Genomic DNA, 26,568 nt, shown 5'->3' with positions numbered 1-26,568 from the left:
CAAATTAATACGGGGACCTTAACTTGAATAGATAACATACAGAATTCAGAATGATGCAAATAATAGGCATGTTCTTCGCAAGAGAATGTGGAGCTTGCATCCTGCAGTTTTAATTTACTTATGTCCATTCCTGAAGTAAAAAAAAAACAGGCTGCGTTGATTTAATATTACCGTTTGAAATATTACACCGAAGTTCTATTTATGTTTTAGTTCATGGCTTGCAATTTTGTTTGTTCAGGATAACCTACCTAATTAGAGCACAGGCCTTGTGTGTGTTTTGCTTCTTGGGACCCGACCTTTTTTGTCACTTTTGAGATCAGTAATTGTCGGCGGCAGAAGGCCTGTGCGTCGGTTTCCCACATGCGGGTAAGAGAAGTATTAAATTTTCACAGTGCGTTGTTGCCTTTCGGTTATAAATAGCCATCTTTGAATAGGAGAACAGCAGAGGGAGGGGTTGCGGCGCCATGGCTGTGGACTGCCAGTATTTACTGGGGGGGGGTTCAGAAGAAATTGTAGCCCTCTGCACACTGTAGAAAATGTGTTGTGGATGAAACAATATTCAGGAACTCTTTACATATCTTTTATTCATGTTCCACTCAAGTGGCTTGCATGTGATCTTGCTGCTTCTTGCTGCTTAAAAGGGAAAATAAAGCAGTATGGAGAGACAAAGACATGAGTTCTGTACCAGAGCAGTCCCGTTTCTGCCTTGCTTGCTGTGCCTCTACAAAAGGTGCTCAGCTGTTAGCCTACTTTTCTTTTGGTCATAGGATTTTGTAACTGTAGACTGAGTTACTGCGAAGCATGTTACTACACCATTTCTTTTGATATACACATTTTCCAGCTGTTGTAGAGTGGTCCGTCTCTTACCTGATGATATGCATGTAAATGGGGATGTTTTTGCTGTGCTCTGCAAAGAAACCTGCGTCTGCACAAATCTGACAGGATCTGTTTCAGCTACTTTCATTTTCAGTCTGTGTTAATTTGTGCCTGTAATCATTACAGAGTGCCTTTAAAATAGTTTTTTCATGGAGGAGAAATATTTCAAAAATGTCAGAACTGCCAAAACCCTTAACCTCTGAGTTAATGAAAAGTGAATATTTGGAATAAGTCCATTGAGGTTGTGGAAAATCTGTTGTGGTACATATAGTAAGATCAAAAAGAAACCATTTCAAATTGCATGGACATTAAGTACTTTGAAACGTGTTTTGAATTTGTCGTGCAAAAAAGTATCATTTTAGTGGAGTTCATGCCTGAAGTCTTTAATTGCAGTACAGTAAGTCTTAAAGACATACATGTATTAGTTTGACAGTTTTGTAAGTTGGCTTGCATTGTAGATTTTAACCTCTTTAGTGTTAATCCTGAGTCTGCCCTGTTCAGTCTCATGCAGTAGTAAGCCCAAGCTATTTAGATTTGTCGGAGTAGAACACGCAAATTAGAATGGTACAAAAACATTAGTGCATAATGGTAGTGCCATTTATACCAAACTGCTCAGGAGGTTAGAGCTTGATGGGATTTTAATGTTGAAAATGATATAAAGTGGCTGAACTGCAATTCGTTCAAGAGAAGCCCAGTTCGAAAGAGCAGTGCGTGATTCTGTCTTTCCCCCGGCAGACGGTTGATGACGATGCGATGGAGCCGTGAATGAAGTTGGCGTGGCGAAAGCTAAACGATGCCCAAGGGTGGGGGATCTAAAACACCCCAGCTGGAGGATTTCCCACTCAACACCGACATGGTGGAGAAGCAGACTGGGAAAAAGGTAAGCACAGACATTCCTCTCCATTCCAGGTGGAGAGTGTTAAAGATCCTTCTTTTAGGCCTAATAAAGCTACACCTAAGGTAGGCAACTACCTACTCTTTTTTGACTTGGGTATTCCAGACAGTTTGTTTTTTTCATTACTACAGTGGAAAGCAGTCTCTCAGGAGAATCAGAGCTTTTGTCTTGGATATTCAGGGCTTGGAGATGCACAGTGAAAATGAGCCTTTGCTCTGACTTGTACAAAATCGAATGTGCCCTAATTGTTACTGTTGTACCTCAGGAGAGGTGACTGGGAAATGACAGGGCAGCCAAATAAAAAACTGACTGATCACAAATATTAACACCGTTTTACCCACCTCTCCAAGAGATTTAGTCCATTTGAATCCCTGTTTGATTACCAGACTTATTTTTGGCAGTGGTTTTTAGACTGGAAATAACTCTTTATGAGTGGACTGATGTTAACAGACTGGTGCCAGTGATATAAGGCACTCTCCTAGAAGAGGTGCTCTTATTTTGTAGTAGTGGACTGACTGCTTCTTTAATGTCATATGTACCCCATCTTGATGTTGATAAAAACAAATGTGTTGATCTCTACACGGTAATCTTCAACAAAGGTGCACAGCGGTCTGGGAGGGTTCTTTATGGTTTCTTAATCTGATGGTTTATATTGTAATTCAAACAAGGGTAAATTTATGGACAGTACTTGTTTTAATTTTAATTGACATTTTTACTAAGGACTCTAAAGCTTCCAAAAGGTGAAACCTTAGTAGCTTATGACCCCATCCCTTGTAGGTAGAGGACAGGTGTTTCCTGCAGGTTACAGCAGGAAAAAGGATAAGCTGCCTTAATAAATGAAACATTACTGGCATGGATTCCCTATTATGTGCAACATCTGTCCACAACTGGACTTTTAACTCTAGTGGGGGCTCAAAGCCACTAATGCAAAATGGAGAGCAAGGCCCTTGTGGTGCATATTTTATTTCTTTTTTTTAGCAAGTTTAAGATTCATAATGGTTCTGTACGTTTGCTGTTTTTGCTGCTGTGGGACCTGGAGCTAAGCATCTGAATAATGATGTCTGGCGATTTGTGTCGGGTCAGCAGTGCTGTTAAATGGCTTGTGTATGTACAGCATTCCGAGGTGGATTGCATCAGACGTGAATAGAACTGGGGTGTTGCTAGGAAACCCGTAAACACCGTTTGGTCACGAAGCCAGCTTTCAGCGAGGCTGCAGCTCAGCGCTGTCGAGTAATTCCTTGGGCTGTTTCTGCGAGCTATGCTGCACCATGCCCAACTGTGTGTCTTCGGGTCTCTGCACAGTGTACTTCAAGCAAAATTCAGTATGCCGTGGACCTCTCACTCGCTCTCTCAGTACTGTATACGGTACCAAGCACAGCTCAGGGAAACAGGAAGGGAGCTGTGTGCACACGGTGACATCATAGTCTTATGACTTATCTAGGGCAATAAGCCACTCTCCCTGCCAGTAATTCAAAGAGCAGTGCTTAAGAACTCAAGACAGTATTTTAAAGCATTATTTCTCGCTGTTATTTTCCTAAACTCAGCAATTTAGATTCATTAATTTAATGCAGTTTTTTAAATCTTAAAAAGAGGCTGTTCAGACTGTTTATGTAAGTCCTTCTCCCAGCTTAGCTCAAAGGTAAAATTCCATTGGACTGTAGAACTCGGTTCAGTTTTGACTCATCAGCAATGCCTGCATGCTGGCCAAAATATTAGGACCCCCAATCAAAAGAATGGGCTCCTTTTTTCTAGAAGTGTTTGTTTGGCTTAAGTACAGTGAGACCGTTAAAATTGCTTTTCTTAGAACAGTTCCTGAATCTCAATCATATTGGAAACTAGTGGAACCAATGGAGCATGCATTTCTGTACCACACAGCCCTAATCACAACCTTATTGTCCCTTATTGGACTGAATCCCAGAGTAAAGAAGTTAATTGTGAAATATAAAAAGTTATTTTTATTTTGGCCCTACTTAGGCAGTAGTACAGTGTGCCCATCTGTTTTTTGTGTGTGTGACATACAGCACTATGCATTTGAGCTTTATTTTCAAAAGCTCTCTTTTTGTGAACAGGCCTGCAACAGAGATTGTACAGACAAAATGAAAAACAACCTGGCAGATAAAAACAGACCTGGCTTATGAATTCATAGCCGGGAGTGCTGAAGGTTTCCAGTTGCTATCGACCACAAAGCCCAGGGTTAGAACTCACTCCCATCTGGGACTCAGCAGTTTGTGGTGGGACCGACGAAAGGAAATTCCATGGAAAAGACACGCTCTGCAAATCCTGTAATTGCTAGAAATCTTTGGACAGACAAGACCTTGCTGCAGGGGAATTCCACGAACAACACTGCTTCTCCTGTTTGACAGCAAAAAATAAAACTGCTCTTTGCTTTTTCTTAATTTTGTTACTTATTTTAGATAATCTTTGTAGTTGTTTTGGAATATAACACGGTCACTAATCCAGATTGTGACTGTCTGGGGCAGTGACTTTAAGTTCTTAGTATTTTGAGGCTCATGATCCAGAATCGTAATATTAAGCCAAACATTTTTTGGGGGAGTTATGGCCTGCTGCACTCTTGGGGAAAAATATTTTTTTTAAATGTATGGTTTTGTGATTAATTTGGTTGTAAGAAATCCTAATTTGCAATTGTTCCTTTTACTGTTTTCGGTAGGATAAAGATAAAGTCTCTTTAAACAAGACTCCAAAGCTGGACCGAAATGATGGAGGAAAAGAGATGAAAGAGAAAGCTCCGAAGAGGAAACTGCCTTTTACCGTTGGAGCCAATGGAGACCAGAAGGATTCTGACTCGGGTAAGAGCAAGGGTCCACACACTTTGGGCTGGGCTAGACACTGCTTTTGTTGTGTACGCTGGTGTCGAGAGCATAGCATGGTTTCCTCTGAGCATATCAATGCCACAGGTTCATTGGGTTGGTTGCTGTAAACCAAACATCTGAATTGTGACTTTAAAATTGTTGGCCTTCTCTTTACCTTACCATGGATGCAAAGTTTGTTCTTAAATAAAAGGAGGTAATTTCTTAAGATGCTGTTTTTCTAGATTTTTTCCAGAGAGGTGAACTCGGGGTTCTTCTTGACTTTGTTTTCAAAACTCTGCTTTCATTAAATATTCACTGTTTTATTTTTGTAAGATTTGGGGAATATAAAATGTTTATATTTCTAAAATTTATAGAACTGCCTCGGTTTTAATTATTTTTATCTTTACGTGAATGTTTTGAGTTTCCGTGTTTTTCTCTTACTGAATGGCATTGTTAGATACCAACTATATTGCTTTTCTTAGCTGCAGTGATCGCTCCACATTTTCAAGGGCTGTAACACAAAATTGGTAGATTTGACTTCAGAGTATTATTTAAAGTTTGCTTTTATGGCCTTACTATCTACTGCTCCAGTCTTTTCGATCGAGTCACAAATGCACAATAAACACTACACTTTACTGATGGAAGTGTAGTATTATTCTTGGATCAGTTTTGAATTTAGGGCTTTTATTTGCAGCTAGAGAGCCGAGATCAGTTACTAACTTTTGCTGTCAGATGTACCAGTGTTTATTGAAGGCTTTATTATTTTAGTTTGCTTTTTATTTTTTAATGGCTGTTTTGTGTCTGTTCAAAAAGGACTAGCATGTGTGCTACAGGCTGATAGTTGATCTGTAGAAGACAAGTTACTGCTAGCTAATCTCTAGATTTTGGAGAATCTTAAGAGACGATGCTGTGGGGAATTCAGTCCTGTCTTAAGGTGCTTTGTAATGCAAGTGTCTGCTGCAATTTCAGTTTCTCGAAAATAGGCAGTTTATTTTCAGTTATTTGCTATTAAGCTAGTATTCATGCTTTCAAATTCCACATCATCATTTTGTGTTGTCTTGTATTCTCATACACACTCTCGAATTGTATGCAATAGTGAATTGCACCTGCTGCTTTTTTGAAACTCATCCATAGTGATTGACAATATATCTCAGTGATCTAACACTTTTCTCTTCTTTTGTCCCACGTTTTCCTCTCTGTCAAAATCTCTGCTTCTTTGCCCCTCAAAAACCTACACACACAATGCATCTCGTGCTTCTTTCCACATCTGCTTCCCATTTGTACCTCTGCTTTTGTTTATCCATTTATTATGGAATACATTTTGCCAAATATTTTTTGCTCATTCTGCTGTTGCCTCATTATCACTCCTGAACTGAACCGGGATGTGGTTGAATTCTATCAAAATTCTATCACAAACTATCCATCTCCCCAAACCTCTCCACTCTCCCTTTTTTTTTTTGCGGGTCTCTGTTCTGCCCCTCCCTGGTCTTGCTGTCCTTGCTTAACGCTGCTGTTGTGTGTCTGTGTGCATGTCTGCTTGCTGCCCTCCCCACTCTTCCCTGACTGGACTCATAGATTCTGACCCCGGCCTGTCCTCGGAGGCTTGGGATCACCAGTGTGCTGCCGCCTCGCTCTCTGCTCACAGGCCGCACTCAGGTAAACACGACTGCCTTACTTTCCTCTGGTTTCTTCATTGTAACACCTTACTGGGGCTCTTCGTTTCTCTGTGGGCACTGCCATGTGGCACACACTCACTCTTCTCCACTTCTACTTTTGGTGTGCGTCTCTTGTTTACCAGCTACAGTATTCCAATTCCATCCCTTTCCTTTTCATTTCAGTTTGCTGCTGAGGGCATTAGGTTGTTTTGTCAGATTTGAAGATAATTTGCAGCTCAGGTATCCGTTGTTTTAAGCTCTGCACTGGAGATTTTTTTTCCGAAAGATAGCAGAATTCATTTCAACATGGCTACACAGAAAACCTGAAAGGAATGTATGTCTTAAATAACTCGCTAATAAAGCATTATAGAGTAAAGTTCTGGTCATTTGGTCAATTGCATTATAGGCTACTATGATGGATCTCTCTGTAATTTGATCTCAGTGCAAGAAAAGAGGGACTCGCATTTTCTTACCTGTCATCATCCTTTGCTTTTTTTCTGGACTGTGACCTTGGGAGGAAGTAAATGAGACTGGAAAAATGAAGCATATTTAAAATGTAATTAACAATCCTGTATCACCTACACTGACGGATTTCAGAACCACCCAAGTCCTCACAAGATTTGTTAATTATTAGAATGCATGAATGGTTACAAACAAGAGGTCTTCTGGCTCATCTGGCCCTTTGGTAGTTAAGTGATCCAAGGATTTTGTCCGGCTGGTTCTTGAAAGGAGCCAGAGTATAGGCTTCCTTAACATGGTTATTGCCATGAAGTTGCTTCCTTAACTTCCCTGTATTATTACAAAGTTGGTTTAAGAAATAGTGAAGTCCTCCCTTTTGGTATCAGGAATTGGAATACTGTATTTTTAAAATCATTTTGGAGCTCAGTTTGCAGTTTTCTGGTATGTCTGTTACAAAGGCTGGTATGGCTAGTGCATGCTTTAAGAGGGGGCTGCTTGAGCAGAGCTATTGTGGAAGTTGTCTTATTAAAGTAGCAAGATGTAGTGTATTTTAGGGACCTAGACTTTTTAAAAAGAGCTAGTTAAAATGCCAAACTAGATGTATTTCTAGCCCTTTGCAAGTTTTGTTTCTGCTTACATTTTGGTCTCTTTACATTGTTGTTTGTTTTGAAAGTATGTGGTTGATGCTTTATGTTATTGAATATAAATGTGATGGTAGTATGATCTATAAAAATTTGCTCTTTTTCCCCTAAATTTAATCCATTTTCATTTTGTCTTCTGGGAAGACTGCAACGAATCCTGTTGCTGATTTTGGCATTGACTTAAGTTGGAATAGACTCCTTTTTTGCTGAAAAACAAGGTATAATACAATGTTCATTATCATCTCGGGACATATAGTTGCATATAAATAAAGTTGTGCATGTTGGCGAGGGTCTTTGTTGGCAATTGTCTAGTGACTTGCTCGTATCCCACTCCAGGATTTGAGAGCGCTTTTGATGCAGTAGAGAGTGACAGCGTAAAGGACAGGATTTGTAAAGTGGAGAGGCAGAAGCGATGGTGATGAGTTCTGCACTGCTGCTGCCCACGCTGCGCTAACCTTGGCATCTCTCCATTAGCTTCTGCCTGCATATCCAGGAGCTGTGATCTCATAGATACTCACATTGCCACACAGAAGGAAAAACTAGCGGCATTTCCAATTTACAGTGTTTTCAAGCAGCCAAGAGCCTTTTTTAAAATGGCCTGAACCCTTCACTGTTTGTAACTTCGTTCTATTAACTTATTTTAGCATACAACAGCTGACATTTTGATCATCCTTGCAACTCTTTTGAGGTACGATTGTTATTGGGGGGGGGACTGCTGTTTTGATCCTAATACTCAAACAGGTGATACGGTGGCACAGCCCCTGCTGTCTGGTTCTTGGCTACGTGGAAGCAACCTTCTTGGTTTCTTTCCAGCCTGTCTAGAGCTTACATAGTCATTTCCTCTGGGGCCCAGCAACATGCTAGCTACGGCTAAATGAGACTGCGATGGACCAGTCTCCTCTCCAAGGTGTGCTCTATACATCTAGTGCTCTGTTTGTTTCTGCTGCCTTTGCCAGGAATCATTTTTTCTGATGATGCGTAATGAATAATGTTCTCAGCTTTTTAGTTCTTGTGTACTGGTGTGTAATATATATATATAGTTATTTTGGAAAATGTTTACAGATTTTGTCATACAGGCTCTGTCATCATGATGAACATGAAGCGTTTATTGTGGAAGGACCAGTGTTTTAAAATCTTTTGTAATACAAAGTACCATCACATTTTATTTATTGACGCAATTTAAGTGAATTACCTTGCTCTACAGCACAATAGCAGTGCCCTTGAAGGTTGTGGTTTCAAATCCTATTTATGGATCAAGAACCTGGACCACTACTTGACAATACTATCCCCAGCTCTTCACGGGCATTAAATGCATTTTTTTGCATCTTTTACATCTTTTTGTATTGATGCATAGGACAGACAAAACATCCTGTATTCTCTGTGTGCTACTTCTGTAGAGGCCAGCCATCTGAAGATTGGGACTGAGGTCCATTCTTGTAGATGAAATGAAAGCAACGCATTTCAGGGGTCGTACTCTGCTCTTTTGCTTTCCTTTGTGCATTGCTTCTGGAAGTTCAGATTTGTTTTAATAGCTGAACACTATAGTCTGGTTTTCAGAGTCTGTGCCAATGCCAGTAAGAGTCTCCAAAAAGAGTTTACAGCTGATGGAGACATTGCTAAGAATGCAGCAGCTGAAAGATTTGCTCACTGGGAATATGTGAGGGAGAGCCCTGTCTGCCTCTGCTTTAATTCCTTCTTTCAGGTGATAAACCAAATACTAGAGACCTGATAACACAAATGCATTTGGACTTTTACTTAGTTTTTCAAGTTGTTCAATTTAATGCCTGAAAGTAATGAGGTCACCATAACATAAGATCACTTTCTTGCCCATGTACAATTTCTTGCATTAGGAATTTCTTTTTGCATACCCCAGCTTGCTCTCCATGAACCATGAGGAGGTAGACACTTAAACGGTGTTGTGGGATGTATTCTTGATTTTAAATGAATGGAGCACTGTAAGTCAAAAAGAATGTGAAGGTATGTTTATTTAAATGAAAGTGTTCTACATACTGGATCTGCTGGTTTTGAATGGTGTGCAATAAATAAGCCTGAATACTTATCTTAAAGGTAGCTGTTTTTTTTTGAGACCTTGACTAGAAAGACTAAGAAGATTACAAGGTAAATAGGCTCTATCGTACGTCACAAGGTTATTTCTGCTTAATTTATTTTTCATCTGAACTTGTGAACATGGAATTTCAGAACATTCTCATGTTGATGCAAACTTCTGAACCTCATCTGTTCCTAATAGTTTTTTTTTTTGCTTTGTGTCTTCAAGAACCTGTTTGTACACATTAGAAGCCAAGAACCTATATGTTGCTTTGCGTCTTCTGTGCATGACTTATTAATGAAGTGAAAGCTAGTGTGAAGGAGGTGACTGGACTTTGGGGTTTCATTCAGAAATTTTCTGCATTTGTTTTATTCTGCAATTGTAGTATTTTTGTTTGGCAAAACCACTGCAAATTTGTTTGAAAGACTGAAATTGGATGAAAGTGCAGAGTGGGTGGAGTTTAAATGCCTCTGTTCCTTTTAGCGTGTGAACACCTTACATCTATAATTATGTTTGTAGTTTGTATAATTATCTTTGTAGTTTGATGATAATTTGTTGTGGGCACTATTATCTGCTTTGTACACTCCCTAAGCGGTCTTAAATCTTAGCCCTACCTGTAGAACCCATTCTAGTATCCAAGACAAAACTAGTGGCAGTTCATGTAGTTTTATGGTATTCTTATGAGCAGTTTTTTTTCCCCCCACATTTCCTTTCTGGAAATGCACTTGACTGAAAAGCAGAAATTGTCAGCACTGAATGAATATAAATAGGTCTCAGTCGTTACCACTCAGTGAAACTGAAACTTTTAAGAGTTAAAAAATATGGACAAAGTCCACACCCTTTGTTTTAATTCATCCTTAATTTCAGCATTTTCACCAAAAGTAGAGGCCATGAAGAGGTTATAGATGTTTCCTCCCTGTTGCTTTCTGTGATATATAGGCCTTGAGCAGCTCTGTATGGACTCAAATTACATTCTTATTGTTGGTAAGTCGCTGGGTTGTACATGCTTCACAATATGATGTTTGTCGATAGTGAATTGATTTACATATTGTGAATGACTTTAAGTACCTTCTTTTGCCGGTGGATTTTGAAACTTGTAACAGAAGTCTATTTTGCACTTTGTTTAACTATATGTATAGGCATTAACTCTTGAGAATTTTACAATGCAAAGTCATATTGTTTTTAATTTTGAGATTTTGAACTATCCTGGACTTGAGTGTCAATCTTTATGCATTGATCAGCGCTATTAGATATTCCGATTTTGCAAAATAAGCAGTGTTCTCACTTGTTACTTTTTCATTTCGTTATGTCCTTTAACCTTAATTTTGGTTGATTTTATACAATACCAATCCCTCAAGCAGTGTTTGCAGGTAATGTTGATGAGTGATCTGAGATCCTGTTTTAAGTGGCATTTCACTCCTGCATGTTACACTTCCAGTTATTGAAATAGATCTCCAACATTACAGTATTGTTTTCAACAAAACATATGCATCTAATATGCAATATTAATTACTGCGATGTTTTAAATAAATAGTCTTATAATGGTAGTTAAGTTCTCAAGAGGGTAATGAATATGTTCTGGTACGATGGGACCTATTCGCAATGTAATTAATGCTAATTGTGTTTTAAAGTGAGGTATGTCACTGTAAAAAAACAAAACTGCAGAACACAAAGATTTGCATATGTTTTAGGTGTTCTCAATTGTGCTTTAAAAGAGGATTTTATAGATTTGTTTGTTCTAGTTGATGTTTGGTAAGTGAATGTACAGAATGTTACATGATTTGATGAACAGTAAAAGAATGGCAAGTTTGACAGAAGATGTAGGAAGTTGTAAGAACGCTCATTACCTTACTACTAAGTGGAAGACTTGTAGAACTGCCAAATCAAAGGCAATTTTGCCCTTTTCTTATTATGGGCCTTCCATTTTGCTCTTAAAACAGATATAAATATGGGCTATTACATATCAGGCAAGGGGGAAAGAGAAAAGTTAATGTTAGGGAAGATGAGCAGATCATCTGAATTTGTTAATGGAAATGCCCTACTTTATTGATGTTTTGACTAGGATTGTGGGATATTTTTGAAATATGACTTGTGCATTCCAGTAACACCATGTGCAGTTATGATCATCATTTAATGTACCTTCAGCTTTAGACAGACCCAGTACTCCTGCTATTCTGGTCTTGTAATGTGACACTGGTGGATCACGGAGTCAGAGCTGTATCTCTCCTAATCAATACTCCTGTGTAATTAGGAGTCACAGTGGATCACAGTTTGTCATTTTCAAAGAAGCTGAAGTATAACTGGTTTAAACACCTTGCAGACTAGATGAATACAGCTCAGAGACAATAGGAAACATGGTGCATAATTACAGCTTGGTAAATTTGAAATTAGTTTTAAAATTTATTTTAAAGAGTTGTATATAAACCTGTGTGTGTTTTTGTGAGAACATTGAGTGGGAATTGGAATTGTGACCGCACTAGGATGCGCTAATTATTTTGGGTGATTGTGTCTGTGTGTTTGGGGAACAGCAGCATTCCCACATGGTTGTCTTACAGTAGTGGTTGTTTGAAAAGGTGGTTCTGTGCCTGCTTAGAATTTGATTTTGCAGATGTTTGTCTTTGCTAGTTTCCTACATTTAATAATAATCACGAAATGTAATGTCTGGAGTTTGCAATTTGGAAGAAATCTTGTGATCTTTTTATTCTTTATTTTTCTTTGGTCAAAGAAGGTCCAGTCAACCCCCAGCTATTGCATGACATGTTACACACAGTTCACTGTAGAAGGCAGGATGGACAAGCACTGCATTTTTGTCCCTCTTAAGTCCCAGAGCCTGAAAACATGTTTAGGCTGCTCCTGTGGTTCCTGTTGCTTAAGTATGAATAAAAGGAATTTGTCCAAATGCATTTAAGGGGGAGGGAGGGGATACATTTTGTCTAAGTATTTACAGATGTTAGTGAAAGTTTATCAGCTTTGACTTTGGAAGAAGGTCCCTGGAAAGTGTTTGGAACCGGAAGCATTCTCTGCCATGTTTCCTTACTCTTATTAATTATGTTTGTAGCCCTGAGCAGATCCTCTCTCTATTCTGTTGCAACAGGCAGCTTGATGTTCATGTTCTCAAGAAGAAGCGCACAGATTTTCTGCATTTGGATGCGTTATTTAGAATTCAGAATTTTGTATTTTATTAGTATCACTATCATCTGATGTGATATAGAATTAGGAACTCATTAACCATTGCCATGGCTGCATGGTTTTAGTGTTTTATGTGAGGTGGAGGACAGACCCCAGAGCTGATGATCAGTAGTGGGTGTTTCATTGCCAAAAGCTGCTTTTGTCTTGTTGTCCTTCCATGAAAATGAACACCAGCCCTTTCTCATATTGTCATGAAGACACACCTTCAGCCTAACAAGCAATAAACATTCATAGGTACATACCTGCTGCTTGTCCCTTTAGAGAGAGTCCTTATTATCCCGGGGGGGGAATTGTTTTACAGCAGCAGTGTTGGTGTACAGGTGAACAGAAGAAAAAAAACAACAGGACAGGAACAATATCCATTCATATTTGCATAGACCGTCAAGTGTTAAGTAACAATATGGTTACAGGTATGAATGAGAACTTAAATCTGTTGGTCTTGGAGTTGGGGAGTCGGTATCTGCGTTCTGATGGAACAGATGGATTTTGCTTTACGCAAAACACGCGTATGATAGATGGTGGAAAGGGCTGGAGATACCGAGTGAAAGATACTTTAATAGTCTTTCACAGTGACTATTTTGAAACTGAAATAAGAGTGAATAGCTCTTTAGAAATCAGTTTTTCACTTGTGGCTTTGTTAATTTACAATCCCCGAATGACAAATTCCTTGTGGTGTACTTGAAGGAGAAAGTCATCTACCTGGTTTTTCAGTTATGAGAACAGGAAGAAGGACCGAGAAAGAATACACATCAGTAATGCTACAGGATTTATTTTGTAGGAGCACAGACATGGGTTAATTTTCAGTGGTTGCTGTAAGTTTAACTTTATGTATATAAGTTAAGTATTTTGTCTGTTTAACCTTATTGGATGAACTTTCTGATTTAAACTCAAATATTTTCATAGTTAAGCCAGCAGTGTTCTAACTTGAATTTAAGAAGCCGTTCAATGGGACTTTTTGCCATTGAAATTGTAAACTAGGCTTTAGTATCTGCGTTTTATATGTACACGTTTATTTGTCAATTGTATTATAGTAATGCACCTGCAGCCTCATCTAATGAAGACATTTAATACTTTTAACTTCCAATTTAATTCACTTTTTCAGAGAAAGAATTGTAGTGACGAACGTGAAGTTCATCTGATGTGCATAAAGACAGGAGGGTTCTCTTGCTTTTGAAGATTAAGCCTAAGCAGAAAGAGGAAATCCACAGGGCCTGCGATTGTGGACTTCTAACAGCTCAGGCACTGGCGGGCCACCGGGGCTGTGCACAGCTGGCAGCCTGCGAAGACGTGACCGTTTCCTCTCCCCCTTGTCGTTACAGAGAAGCAAGGTCCAGAAAGGAAGCGGATTAAAAAGGAACCCACCAACACCAGGAAGTCCGGCTTGGCGTTTGGGATGGGGCTGCCAGGAATCCGAGCTGGCTATCCACTCTCTGAGCGTCAGCAGGTTGCTCTTCTTATGCAGATGACTGCTGAGGAATCTGTAAACAGTCCAGGTCAGCCTGCGAGCAGACTCCTCTACATCTCCCTTTCTGCCTTTACATCTCTCCTCTGCTGTCAGCTGCTCTGCCCAAGGACCACCCTGACATTGGTTAATTTGTTTTAAATTACACAAGATTTAAGATCAGATTTCATTGTTACATCTAAGTACTGATATTGCATCTTAGTTTGCAGCCTTACAATTGTCACTGGGTTGGAAGAAAAATGAAAAGGCAGTGAAAAATACTTTGACCACTGTGTATGGATTCTGAAATAACTACAATCAAATTAGGTGAGATTTTAAAATAGACTTGCACTGATATCAAATGAGCTTAAATGTGTAAACATGACAGTATGAGCTATTCAGAAATAGACCAAAAATCTTGTATTCGGTGAATTAACTTGTGGTGCAAGTGCTCCACACAATGGTGAGCAGAGGTGTTGCAGCCCCACTTTTGTTAAATAGTTAAATGGGTTTTGTAATTCAGGAGCTTCATTTTTTTTTGCTTATTCTCTCATAGACACAACACCAAAGCACCCGTCGCAGTCTAATCTGGGTCAGAAGGGAACGCCAAACTCTGCCTCAAAAACCAAAGATAAAGTTAATAAACGCAATGAGAGGGGCGAGACGAGGCTGCACCGCGCCGCTATCCGGGGAGAAATACGCAGGATAAAAGAGCTCATCAGTGAGGGAGCTGACGTGAATGTAAAAGACTTTGCAGGTAATAAGAAATAAGCTCTAGAAAAATGACTTAAATTAGAGTACACACCCCTGTGTGTTAGTACATGGTGGAAGCACCTTTTGCTTGAATTACAGCCATAATTCTGTTTGGTCTGTAGAGAAACACCCTCGCAACATAATGCTGCCTCCACCATGCTTTACAGTTGGGATGGTGTTTTGTGGGTGTTCTTCTTTACTAAGTTTTTGCCAAATGTAACGTTTTACATTAAGGTAGGACATTCTCTCCTTGTTTCATCAGACCTCAAAACCTTTTTCCCACATGAGTCCAGAATCTTCTCAGCACTTGGTAGAGTTTTGTGCTCAAACAAGACTGTGTGGGCTTCCTGAGCAGTGGCTTTCACAACCCCAGACTCGTGGAGAAATTGGCATATTGTTGTGATACATACACACTAATCAGTCCTTGAAATAAAGGCCTGTAAACCCTTCAGAGTTACCATTGGAGTCCTTTTGGACTCTCTGATCAGTCTTGTTCTAGATCCTTGTTGCTCATAGTTGACTCTTTGCTTTGAGATGCAGTTAAAAGCCGAGGATGCCTACCGTACATGCACTGTACTGGTTTTATTCTGAAACCATCTCAACCACTGCAATTGAATATAGATGGAGGCTAGTTAGCTTGTGTAAATGCAATTGGTTACGCCGGAGCTAATTTACAATTGCTGTTACTGAGTGGTTGCAATTGCTATTGCACTTATCTTTTGCTGTGGGAATCAGTCAGTTATTTTCATTCCTGATTTTCAGGCTGGACTGCTCTGCATGAGGCCTGCAACAGGGGCTACTATGATGTGGCTAAGCAGCTGCTGGCAGCCGGGGCAGAAGTCAACACAAAAGGTTTAGATGACGACACCCCTCTACATGACGCGTCCAGCAACGGGCACTTCAAGGTCGGTTTATAGGTGTCAAATGATTAGTTCGAATCAAAAGAAATAATAATAATTGCTTACATTTATATAGCGCTTTTCTGGACATTCCACTCAAAGCGCTTTACAGGTAATGGGGACTCCCCTCCACCACCACCAATGTGCAGCCTCCACCTGGATGATGCGACGGCATCATCCCCAGCTATCAGTGGGGAGGAGAGCAAAGTAATGTAGCTGATTCATAGATGGGGATTATTAGGAGGCCAGGATTGGTGCAGGCCAGTGGGAAATTAGGCCAGGACGCCGGGGTTACACCCCTACTCTTTTCGAGAAACGCCCTGGGATTTTTAATGATCACAGAGAGTCAGGACCTCTGTTTTACGTCTCATCCGAAGGACAGCGCCTGTTTACAGTATAGTGTCCCCGTCACTATACTGGGGCATTAGGACCCACATGGACCGCAGGGTGAGCGCCCCCTGTTGGCCCCACTAACACCTCTTCCAGCAGCAGCCTTAGTTTTTCCCAGGAGGTCTTCCATCCAGGTACTGACCAGGCTCACACCTGCTTAGCTTCAGTGGGTTGCCAGTTGTGAGTTGCAGGGTGATATGGGTGCTGGCTTATAACTACTTATAATGTATATCACTTATAATATCACTTGTAACTACAACAGCAAAATTAGTCTCCTGGAGTGTCAGTCGTTTCTGAAGCAAGTTCAGTCATATTACACACACTTGACATGTCAATTAATTCTGGTGATAAACACGTCTCCTCTACAGGGCACATACTGTTATAGTCATAGGGCCCATGCAAGGCAAGGTTTTGTGACTTGTGGTCCCCAGGCGTGGCCTGTCTTTGACAAGCAGTCCTATACAGATCATATATGAGTGAGCAAATAACTGCTCAAGGTTAATTCTGGGTCCTTGTCCTTTCTGCCTCTCTGATGCCACTCTTCAACAAGAGTTTTGATACTCCCTGTCCTCTTACTCTCTTAACCCCAAAATGTGGTTTTGATTCTGAAAATTACAAAATATACTGAAAAAAGATCAGTGCTATACATTTCATATTTGTATGTTTTTATATTAAATGTTTTCCAGATTGAGGAAATTATCAAATAAAAAAAAATAGAACTCATTGCTTAGTTAAGCCTTAGTTGTACCAGTGGAAGAAAAGTGGTGTTCTTTTGATAAGCGAGGTATGTTGGTTTCTTTCTGTGCTGTTTTTGCTTCACCAGACATGGCATTCGACAGCTTAAGTCACCTCATAAATTAGTGTTTATAACAGTCACTTCTTAAGTGTATCATGGTCAGTCATAAATGATTGATTAATCAGAATCAGAAGTCATAAATGGTAGATTAATTTAGGCTGTATTTGTGCATGTATTTAGAAAAATAATAGTAGGTTTCTTTTGATGCACTGTATTATTCAGGATTATACAAGTGACAGGCAGGAAAACTTATAAAGATGTGATAATTGGAAGATATAGCAGTAAATAAGATATAGATAGTAAATAAATATGAAAATATGAATTAGAAAATGTATTTTTCCACGTAGTGCAATTTTTAAGATATAGAGTAGGAAAACAATTGGCTCCATTGATCCAAAATTGATGTAGCCCATTTCTTAATTACATCTGGACCATCAAAAGTATTTTTGAAAGTACATAATTTTAATGAATGTACTTGTGGGCCTCTCAAGGAGCTCAGCCAATAAAGGCACTCACCTGAGTCCTACACCTTGTCATTTTCAGTGGGCTGACAGGTTAAGGTACATAGTTTGTTTTTCCAGTCTGGGGAGGTTTAACAGTTCGAAATTTTAAAAAGTACCCGTGCATGCAGTGCATTGTTACATGTTAATGTGTTAATGGTATGCCGTCTGGCAACTGTTTTAATCCTGTAAGTGGTATTTTCTCCTAACTGTTCTGCACATCGGTTGCATCTCAGCGTTAATTTTTAGGAATTGTAAACTGAATGTATAAAATAATAATGTACACTAAATTTTTAAAAAGGCTACTGCAAGCAAAAGATGTGAAGTGTTTTTGTAATAAACAATGTTTATTGTGGATGTGAAATGCAGTCCCCTTTTCTTGATTTATGGAGAAGCCTTTTCTGTTCAACGTCAGAACTTAAAGTATATTAAATATGAAGAACTGCAGGGAGAACTCCATGCAGACAACTTAAAAGCACTTAAAAAGAACTTCAGTAATCAGCAAGCAATTTTAATAAGATCTTGAAAGGAGATGAAAGTGTTGTGCAAGTCAATTATGCAGTGAGCAACCCTATCCAAAAAAGCTTTGACCACAGCCAAAAGGAGGATTTTTAAAGAGTGTTTCTCCTACAGCTTTACTGGCTTCAGAGAAACTTAAATTATCTATGAAAGTGAAAGCTTATCTTGCCAGTCTGTCAGATGGAATTCCAGAGTGACCCAAGATATTAAAATCAGAAAAGATTCTGCAGCTTAATATTGATGATGCAGTGTTAATAATCAGTATTATCCAGCAATTTTCTACCTGGGATTCTACCTGATTCTGAAATTTCAGAAGACTTGCTTTCTTTAGCATCTATGCATGGCACTACTAAAGAAGGTAATATTTTGGAGAAGGTTACAGCAGCAGTGAATAGTAATCCTACTACTGATGGTGCTTCAGCTATTGTTGAATCTCAGAGGGAATTAGTGGCTCTAGCCAAGAAAGAATGTATTGCCTTAGTCTTGATCCAAGTGAAATGAACATGCATTGAAATTTGTCCTTGTTTGGTATACGATGCTGCTGCGAGCCGTTGTTTCCAAGGCTTTTTCTTGCAAGCAACCACCTGTGTACCAGCCATGAATTTGGAAAACGAGATGTGCGTGGCATACCTTCACTTCAGATATAACAAGAATCGCCACGGCCACTGGTCATAACACTGAAATAGATAAGATGAGATATTTCTAACTCTTAACAATATTGAGTTCATTTTTGATTGATTTTGTATTGTGGTGATTTTTTTGTGCGTCAGTAGTCCATTGGAGAAAAAACATTCCCCACTCTTTGACTTATATCCTGTACTATTATAGTTCTTTATGTAATGGTCATTTCTCCTATACATTACGGGTGTGTCAGTTTTTCTTAATGTAATCCTTAAAAGATTGTCTTAATTTACTATTTTCTAAACTCCTTTTTGATCTATCTTTCAGGTGGTGAAGCTGCTTTTGCGATATGGAGGGGACCCTCGTCAAAGTAACAGAAAGGGCGAAACGCCATTAAAAGTAGCGAACTCCCCAACCATGCTGAATCTCTTGCTAGGAAAAGGCACTTATACCTCAAGTGAGGAGAGTTCTTCGGGTAAGGCCCTGTTTTTCAAGTCAAAACACAAATCCCTCAATATTCAACAACGATTTAATAATATGATTTAAAGTTTTCTTATTATAGTGATTTCCCAAAGAGTACTGTCATGCATAGTGTTTGAAAGAAAAATCCATAATGAATGAGAAGTGCATCTTAGCATTGGCACAGTTCTCTCCAGATGTTAACATACATTGTATATCAAAGAACAAATAATATCACCAAAACGTTTTCTTCATGTGTCTTCACAGAATCTTCAGAAGAGGAGGATGCTCCATCATTTGCGCCGTCCAGTTCTGTTGATGGCAATAATACAGACTCGGAGTTTGAAAAGGGCCTGAAGCTGAAAGGGAAGAACCTTGACCAGCCTAAACCTACGCCCACACCTGTGAAGGATGAGTATGAGTTTGACGAAGATGACGAGGAGGAGAGAGTTCCCCCAGTCGACGACAAGCATCTACTCAAGAAGGATTTCCGCAAGGACACGCTGAGCAAAGCTAACAGCTTCATTTCCATCACTAAAGAGGTCAAAACCTATTCCAAAAGCAACTCGCTCACACCAAAGAAGACTGCACGGCGGATCCTCTCTGACACAAACAGCTCAGATGAGGATGAGCAAACCTTGTGTTTTTCCCCAACGCCCACAACAAGGCAGCCTCCACCACCTGCCAGCACCAAGGGCAGGGAATCTGCAGCCATGACCTCCAAGCAACAGAAAGAAAAAAGTAAAGTAAAAAAGAAGAGAAAGAAGGAGACAAAAAATAACACCAGCAAGGAGGTGCGGTTCGGCAAACTAAATGACAAATTCTGCACATCCGAGTCAGAGAGTGAGGACATGGAAAGCGAGGATGATAAGGGCTCAGTTCAGAGCTCAAGCTGTGTCAAGGACTCTTCTGCCTTGAGCCTTAAAGAGGCATCTGTTTTCAGCTCACTATCTGCCTCTTCTTCTTCCTCCTCTCATGGGAGCTTGGCCTCCCAGAAACTCACGTCCTTAGCGGAGCAGCACCCAAAGCAGTGGAGGACAGATGGCTGGAAGACTATCTCCTCCCCAGTTTGGTCTGATGTAAGCTCCCTCTCGGACAGATCTGGGTTATCCAGTGAGACTGATTATTCTTCGGAAGATTCAAGCTTAGAGTCAGTAAAGCAAATGAAGAAGAAACAGCAGGAGAGCAAAAAGAAGAATAATGCCCATACTAACACATCTGAGAAAAAGAGCTCCACAGATTTTTACAAGAACTCCAACACTGATGGATCGGTCTCCAAAATGGACAAGGATGGCAAAGTGTTAAAAAAGCATAAAGTAAAACACAAACACAAAAACAAGGAGAAAGAAAAGGCTCCCAGCCTGGTGCTTAATCAGGACATGAATGAAAAGTTTGTCAAGAGCTTTACCTTTGATTTTGATGACACTGGGCAAAAATCATTGATAGTGGAGACAGAGACTTCTGCAGAAAACAAAGTCAAAATTTCCAGACATGACAAAGAACATTTTAAAAAGGAAGACCGATTATCCAAGGGTAAGTCTGAAGACAAAGATTGGACCTCTGCTAAAGTTGCTAAAGAGGAAAAATCTAAGAAGGCAAAAGAATCCACAAAGGAGAAAGTCAGTAAGGAAGAGAGGGACAAAACATTCAAGGCAGACAAAGAAAGAAATGCAAAGGACAGGGAAAAGCCAAAAGAAGAGAAACAAAAGACTCACAAAGATGATAAAAAGAAAAGGTCTAAAGATAAGTCCTCCAAGACTGATAAAAAGAATGATCAAAAAGAAGAGAAGTATCTCAAATCAGAAAAAGAGAAAACCACCAAGGATGAGAAGGAAAAGTCGAAAAAGGAAAAAGTGTCCAAGGAAGAGCAGGACTATGAAGAATTTGACATCAAGAATCGCTTTTTAGAACTTGAGGACACCAAACTGAGTGCATCAGATGACCCACATGAAAGATGGAATTCAGATTATTCATCTGACTCTTCGCTTTATGGAGATGATAGCTGGGACAATCCTGTAAAGGACTACAAAGAATACAAAGCTAACAACTCTGTCAAACTGATTGTTGAGACCGTAAAAGAAGAGAGTCGAGATCGAAAGAAGGAAAATAAAGTCAGAGAAAAGAAGGAACACAGTGAAAAACGGAATGACAAAGAGACAACATCCAAAAAGAAAGAAAAGGACATTCCTGAAAAAAGTGGGGAAAAGAAAAAAGATTTAACAGATAAACAAAAGGTGATCTCCAGCTACCCATCAGAAAAGGAGAGAAAGAGGAAGGAATCTGCAGAGAGTATCAAAGAGAAAAAAGAAAAGGATTCAGTTGAGATCAGTAGAGAGAAAAAAGAATCCTATGAGTTTGTAAAAGAAAGAAAAGATTCCAAAACAAAGCAAGATGATTCCATAAGAGAAGAGTATGGGAATGAAGCCTTCTTCAAAGACAAATCTGAAAATGAGAGTGCTGGTAAGCTTGGTGAGACCAGGGAGAGGCACCACTCTGGAAAGGACAAAGAGAAGAAGGGGGAGGGTGTGGAAAAGGAGAAAAAGGAAAAATCAAAAGCTGACAAACACAAGGACAAGCCTAAAGAGAAGGAAAGAAGCTTCATGGAGCCAGAGAAAGAGAAAAGTGAAAAATTTCCCACCGAGAAACTTCCCAAAGAGAAAGATGCAGACCGAAGTTCTAGAGAGAAAAAAGAGGGGACTAAAGAAAAACACAAGGACTCCCACACAAAAGACAAGGAGAGGAAAATATCCTCAGACCAAAGCAAAGACAAGAAGGAAAAACATAGTGACAGGGATAAGGACTTCTTGGAGTCTAAAAAGGAAGAGAAAAAATCGGATAAGGGTAGAGATAAGACCTGGTATAAAATTGCTGACATCTTTACCGATGAGAGTGAGGACGAAGAGGAGGAATACAATGGGGGAGGTGTTAAATTTAGTGATTCCATGAGAGTGTCTGACACTCCAGATAGAGATGAGGTGGAGCTTTTCCAAACAGAAAAACACAGAAAATACTCCGCTGATGGAAAGCAGCACTCCACAGATAAACAGAAGGAAAAGGAATCTAAAGACAAAAAGAAAGACAAATCCTTGTTTGACAGTGGAAGAGATAAGAAAACCTCTGTGGAAAAACACAAAGATAAAAAAGAGAAGGACTCTGGAGATGGTAAGCATAAGGAACGCAAGGAGCGGGTATCGGTAGACTCAAACCAGGAGAAGAAAAACAAACAGAAGCTCCCAGACAAGAGGCATTCAAGTGAGGAGAAGCCAAAGGGCAAGTACAAAGACAAGCCAGAAAAAGACCACCTGAAGGACAGGAAGCTGTCCAAGGGAAACGGTGAAACTGAGAAGTCCCTCTTGGAAAAGCTTGAAGAGGAAGCTTTGATCGATTACAAAGATGATTCCAATGACAAAATCAGCGAAATCTCATCAGACAGTTTTACAGACAGGGGCCATGAGCCGCCACTCAGCAGCTTCTATGATTCCTCCAGTGTGAGTCTGCCTGACATCTCTGAGGAAAGAAGAGACTCGCTCTCCATATCCTACCCTCAGGACAAGTTCAAGGAAAAGGAGAGACACAGACATTCCTCCTCCTCTTCTTCCAAGAAGAGCCACGATAAGGAAAAAGACAAAGTTAAGAAGGATAAGGCAGATAAGAGGGACAAGTCAGAAGAGATCAAGGAAATTTATGGTCGAAGGGAAAGCTTGCCCTTTGAAAAAGAGCCAATGCCTTTAGAGGCTGATCCTTACACTTTTCCTTATGGAGCAAAGCCTGATGGAGAGGATGATATAGACAAGACCCTTGAGTTTGAGAAAGAGATGTCTAAAAAGGCTGAAAAAGATAAAGCCAGCAGTGTTGTCACTAGCGAAAAAGTTAAAGACAAGGACAAGAAGAAGAAGGACAAACATAAAGAAAAAATTAAAGATGAAAAACACAAGTACACAGACAATTTTGGATCTTTCAAACATTCAAAAGAAGTCACGTTGAAAGAGAGTCCCCAAGTGACCATTTTAAAAGACAAGTCTAAAGAAGAGACTCCTAAATTTGAAGCAAAATTCAAGGATAGAAGTAAAGACAACACAGACAAAGACAGTCGTACCGAGTATGTAAAGACCAAGTTAAAAGATGAGAATGACAGGACCATTCAGTCCAAAGATGCATCTCGGAAAGAATGCCGTCCAAGGGAAAAGCTGCTAGTTGATGGTGATCTCAGGTTGACTAGTTTTGGAAAAATGTTGAGTCAAAAGGACCAGGAAATTGAGGAGCGCCATAAAAGACATAAAGAAAGAATGAAGCAGATGGATAAATTGAGACACAGGTCTGGGGATCCCAAACTTAAAGACAAAGCAAAATCCAGCGATGACCTTCGTAAAAGGAGCCTTGACTTGACATCAAAGAAATCAAATTCTTTAGAGTCTGCACTAAAAGAAAAGAAACCCAAAGAGATTGGACTTGCAGCTCAAATGATGTCCCCTGACAGGAAGTCGCAACCTATTGATGGCCAGAATTCAAAAGATTGGTTGGCAGGTCATCAAATTAAGGAGAACCTACCTGCTTCTCCAAGACCAGATCAAAACCGGCCAACTGGTGTTCCAACTCCAACATCAGTTATATCCTGCCCAAGTTATGAGGAACTAATGCAGACTCCTCGTACTCCATCATGTAGTGCAGAGGATTATCCTGACCTCATGTTCGATGGTATAGACTCTCAGAACTCATCTGCTATGACCATGTCTATGAATGCTTGCTCTCCATCTTTCTTTGACAGGTATGCCAATGCACCAAACAGCTTCCAGGAGAATCCTTGTTTAACTCCCACAAAGAGCCTTCCAATGTCTAGTCTCTACCGATCAGCATCAGTTGATGTCAGAAGAGCTTCTGAAGAAGAATTTAAAATCGATTCTGATAAGTTCCTCCGGCAACAGAGTGTGCCAGTCACCTCTGAGATTGATTCCTTGGTCCCACATATCCCAGAAGAAAAACCTGTATCAGTGGAAAGGCTTGATTGCCTCTCTCCTCATTGCTGTTCACCTAATGTTGGAATGCCCTCACCAAGACTTGAACCAGCTCAGCCATCTTTAGAAAGTGCATCCACTGCTATTACTACCACAGACAACATGGAAAACCTCCAAGAAGGCAGTGTATATAACAACTTCCTAAGCAAGCCTTCAAGTCCATTGCATAGGCCTGAGCCTCAGGAACCTTGTGTAGACATTGCTGCCCCTCCTACTCCTGCCCCTGCAGCTCTTCCCCCTCTAGATATAGAAGAGCCCTCAGAGCCACACCAGCCACTACCACTGTTGCCCCCAAGTGAGCCCAGTCATGTTCCATCAGAACCATCAGATGGCAGTGATTTCCTGCCACCAGAAGCAGAAGATCAAGACGTGGAGCAGGAAGGGGCAGATGAGGGTGAAGAGCATGAACCAGAGGAGGCAGAAACCACAGGTGATGATAGCTCCTTTGTGGCTTGTGTTTCAGAAACTGTCAAAAAGGACTGGACAGAATCTCCAGAAAGATGTGATCCAGAAGTGGTGCTTCCTTCTCTGCCTCCAGTGAGCCTGGTGGAAAACACATCAGAACCCACGGTCAGCTGGAGTGTAAATTCTGAGATGCTTTTGAAATCTCCTCAGAGGACTATTGCGGATCTGTCATCTTCCACTAAGGTCACCTCCTTCACACTTGCTGAAGAAAACTTGCAGCACCTTCCCACATCACTCAGCTGCCATACTTCAGCAACACCACCCTACCCTATGTCCCCCACGCCTTTTCCTGTGCCTATTTCAGAGCCTGACTTTGAAGGACACAAAGACAGTGTGGATGAAACACCCAGTCAGTCAAAGCCCATTATAGCATCTGTTGAGCCTGAATCTAACCTTATGACCTCCACTTCCAGACTGGAATCATTTTTCACAGATTGCAAGCCCCTCCCTGAACGCAGTGAGTTGATTCCAGACACTCCTTGCTTAACAACGGAGAACCGACAAGATACACTGTCTAATTTAGAAAGTGGATATATGGCTGAGAGCAGCATGGCCCCTCCTCCAAGCCATGACCCAGTAGTGCCATGGGCAGACCCATTCTCTAGCACAGTAGATGACTTAGATTTGGGTCCTTTTTCTCTCCCAGAATTGCCTTTTCAAGATAAGGAAATCCAGGATCCTGATATAGCAGATCCAGAATTGCCAGACTTCAAAACTCCTCTGGCTCAAACTGCATCACTGACTGCTGAGGTAAAGGATGACTCTGATGTTATGGAGGCAGATTTCCCAGTCCATAAAGATGAAACCCCTTCCTCTCTAGCTGTTGTGCCTCTGATTGAATCAGCATCTCATGTGTTCACCATTTCTGAAGACCATAAGTCAGAGCAGGAACAGGAATCTGAAACACAGAAAGTTCCAGAGATCAACGCAATTGGTATTGGCGTTCCAGAAGAGACGCCAACTTTGAAAGAGAATGATGAAACCGATGGAAATCTGCAGTTTTCCATCTCGCAGAGTGAGCAAGCTGATGCAGACAACAATCATGAGAATGAGATACAGGATTCAGTGGCAGATGAGTCCTTACCTGTTGGTAATGCTCCGAGATATGACACTGAAGCTTCCATGGATCAGGCAAATAATACCCAGGCTCCTGTCAGTACAGGCGTTCAGTCTAATCCTGTTCATTCTGTGCCAGTGCGATCGGGGGTTACACAGCCAAGTATGTTGCAGGTTTCAGAAGCCCATGAGACACCACCCAAGCCTGCTGTTACCACAACCCCTGTGGAGGCTCCCAGGCCAACAAAGGTGGAGGAGATTCCCCAGAGAATCACCAGGAACCGTGCTCAGATGTTGGCCAACCAGAATAAGCAGAATAATGCAACTACTGTATCATCTGCTCCTCTTCACAACACCATCACTACCACTGCTCCCGCAGATAAGGAAAAGGAGTCCATTACCACCACGACTTCCAGTGCTGGTGTTACCACGCCTGCTGTGGTCAGCAAGAGCAAAGGCAGGCCTGCAGAGGAGGACGATGCTCAGGCACAGCATCCGCGCAAAAGAAAGTTTCCCAAGTCAAATCAGCAGCAGGTGCAGACACAGCTGGTCAACACCACCATGCAGCAGACACGGGAAATGATTCAACAGACACTAGCAGTCATTGTTAATGCCATTAAGTTAGATGACATTGAACCTTACCACAGTGACCGCTCAAACCCCTACTTTGAGTACCTGCAGATCCGGAAAAAGATTGAGGAGAAGAGGAAAATATTGTGTTACATCACACCGCAGGCACCTCAGTGCTATGCTGAATATGTCACCTACACCGGTTCTTACCTGCTGGATGGCAAGCCCCTCAGCAAGCTCCACATTCCTGTGGTACTGTTTTTTTTCCTTTATTTTGAATTGTTCTGCAAATTGATTGACTTATAATTAATTATGGTGGTGCTGTGGTTAGCATTGCTGGCACCAAGTTCAACTGGGCTAAATGTTTGAGGTCTGTATGTTCTTCCTGTGTTTGTGGGGTTTTTCACCAGGTACTCTGGTTTCCTTCCACTGTCCAAAGACATGCTGGTAGGTTAATTGGCTTTTGAGAAGGTTGGTCCTGGTGTGATTGTGAGCGTTTGTGTCTGTGTAATGGT

At 40.6% G+C, this 26,568-nt stretch overlaps 1 protein-coding gene across 2 annotated transcripts in view; it reads left to right on the top strand.

The window, feature by feature from the left end:
- Positions 1-26,568, top strand: part of ankrd11 (ankyrin repeat domain 11) — a 110,735-nt gene that overhangs the window by 74,580 nt on the left and 9,587 nt on the right. The window contains exons 3-10 of one of the 2 annotated variants that reach the window (XM_015368069.2): positions 1,612-1,756; positions 4,440-4,578; positions 6,157-6,237; positions 13,892-14,065; positions 14,570-14,770; positions 15,529-15,671; positions 18,819-18,966; positions 19,218-26,305. In XM_015368069.2, coding sequence (XP_015223555.2) covers positions 1,670-1,756; positions 4,440-4,578; positions 6,157-6,237; positions 13,892-14,065; positions 14,570-14,770; positions 15,529-15,671; positions 18,819-18,966; positions 19,218-26,305 — 8,061 coding nt within the window. In that variant the 5' untranslated portion in view covers positions 1,612-1,669. The remainder of the gene's footprint in view (positions 1-1,611; positions 1,757-4,439; positions 4,579-6,156; positions 6,238-13,891; positions 14,066-14,569; positions 14,771-15,528; positions 15,672-18,818; positions 18,967-19,217; positions 26,306-26,568) is intronic. The other variant, XM_015368070.2, reaches the window with a different exon arrangement.

Source organism: Lepisosteus oculatus, chromosome 20, assembly GCF_040954835.1.
Source record: "Lepisosteus oculatus isolate fLepOcu1 chromosome 20, fLepOcu1.hap2, whole genome shotgun sequence".
Lineage (NCBI taxonomy): Eukaryota > Metazoa > Chordata > Actinopteri > Semionotiformes > Lepisosteidae > Lepisosteus > Lepisosteus oculatus.
The sequence above is the reverse complement of the archived record's forward strand: the minus strand, read 5'-3'. Positions and strand labels throughout refer to the sequence as shown.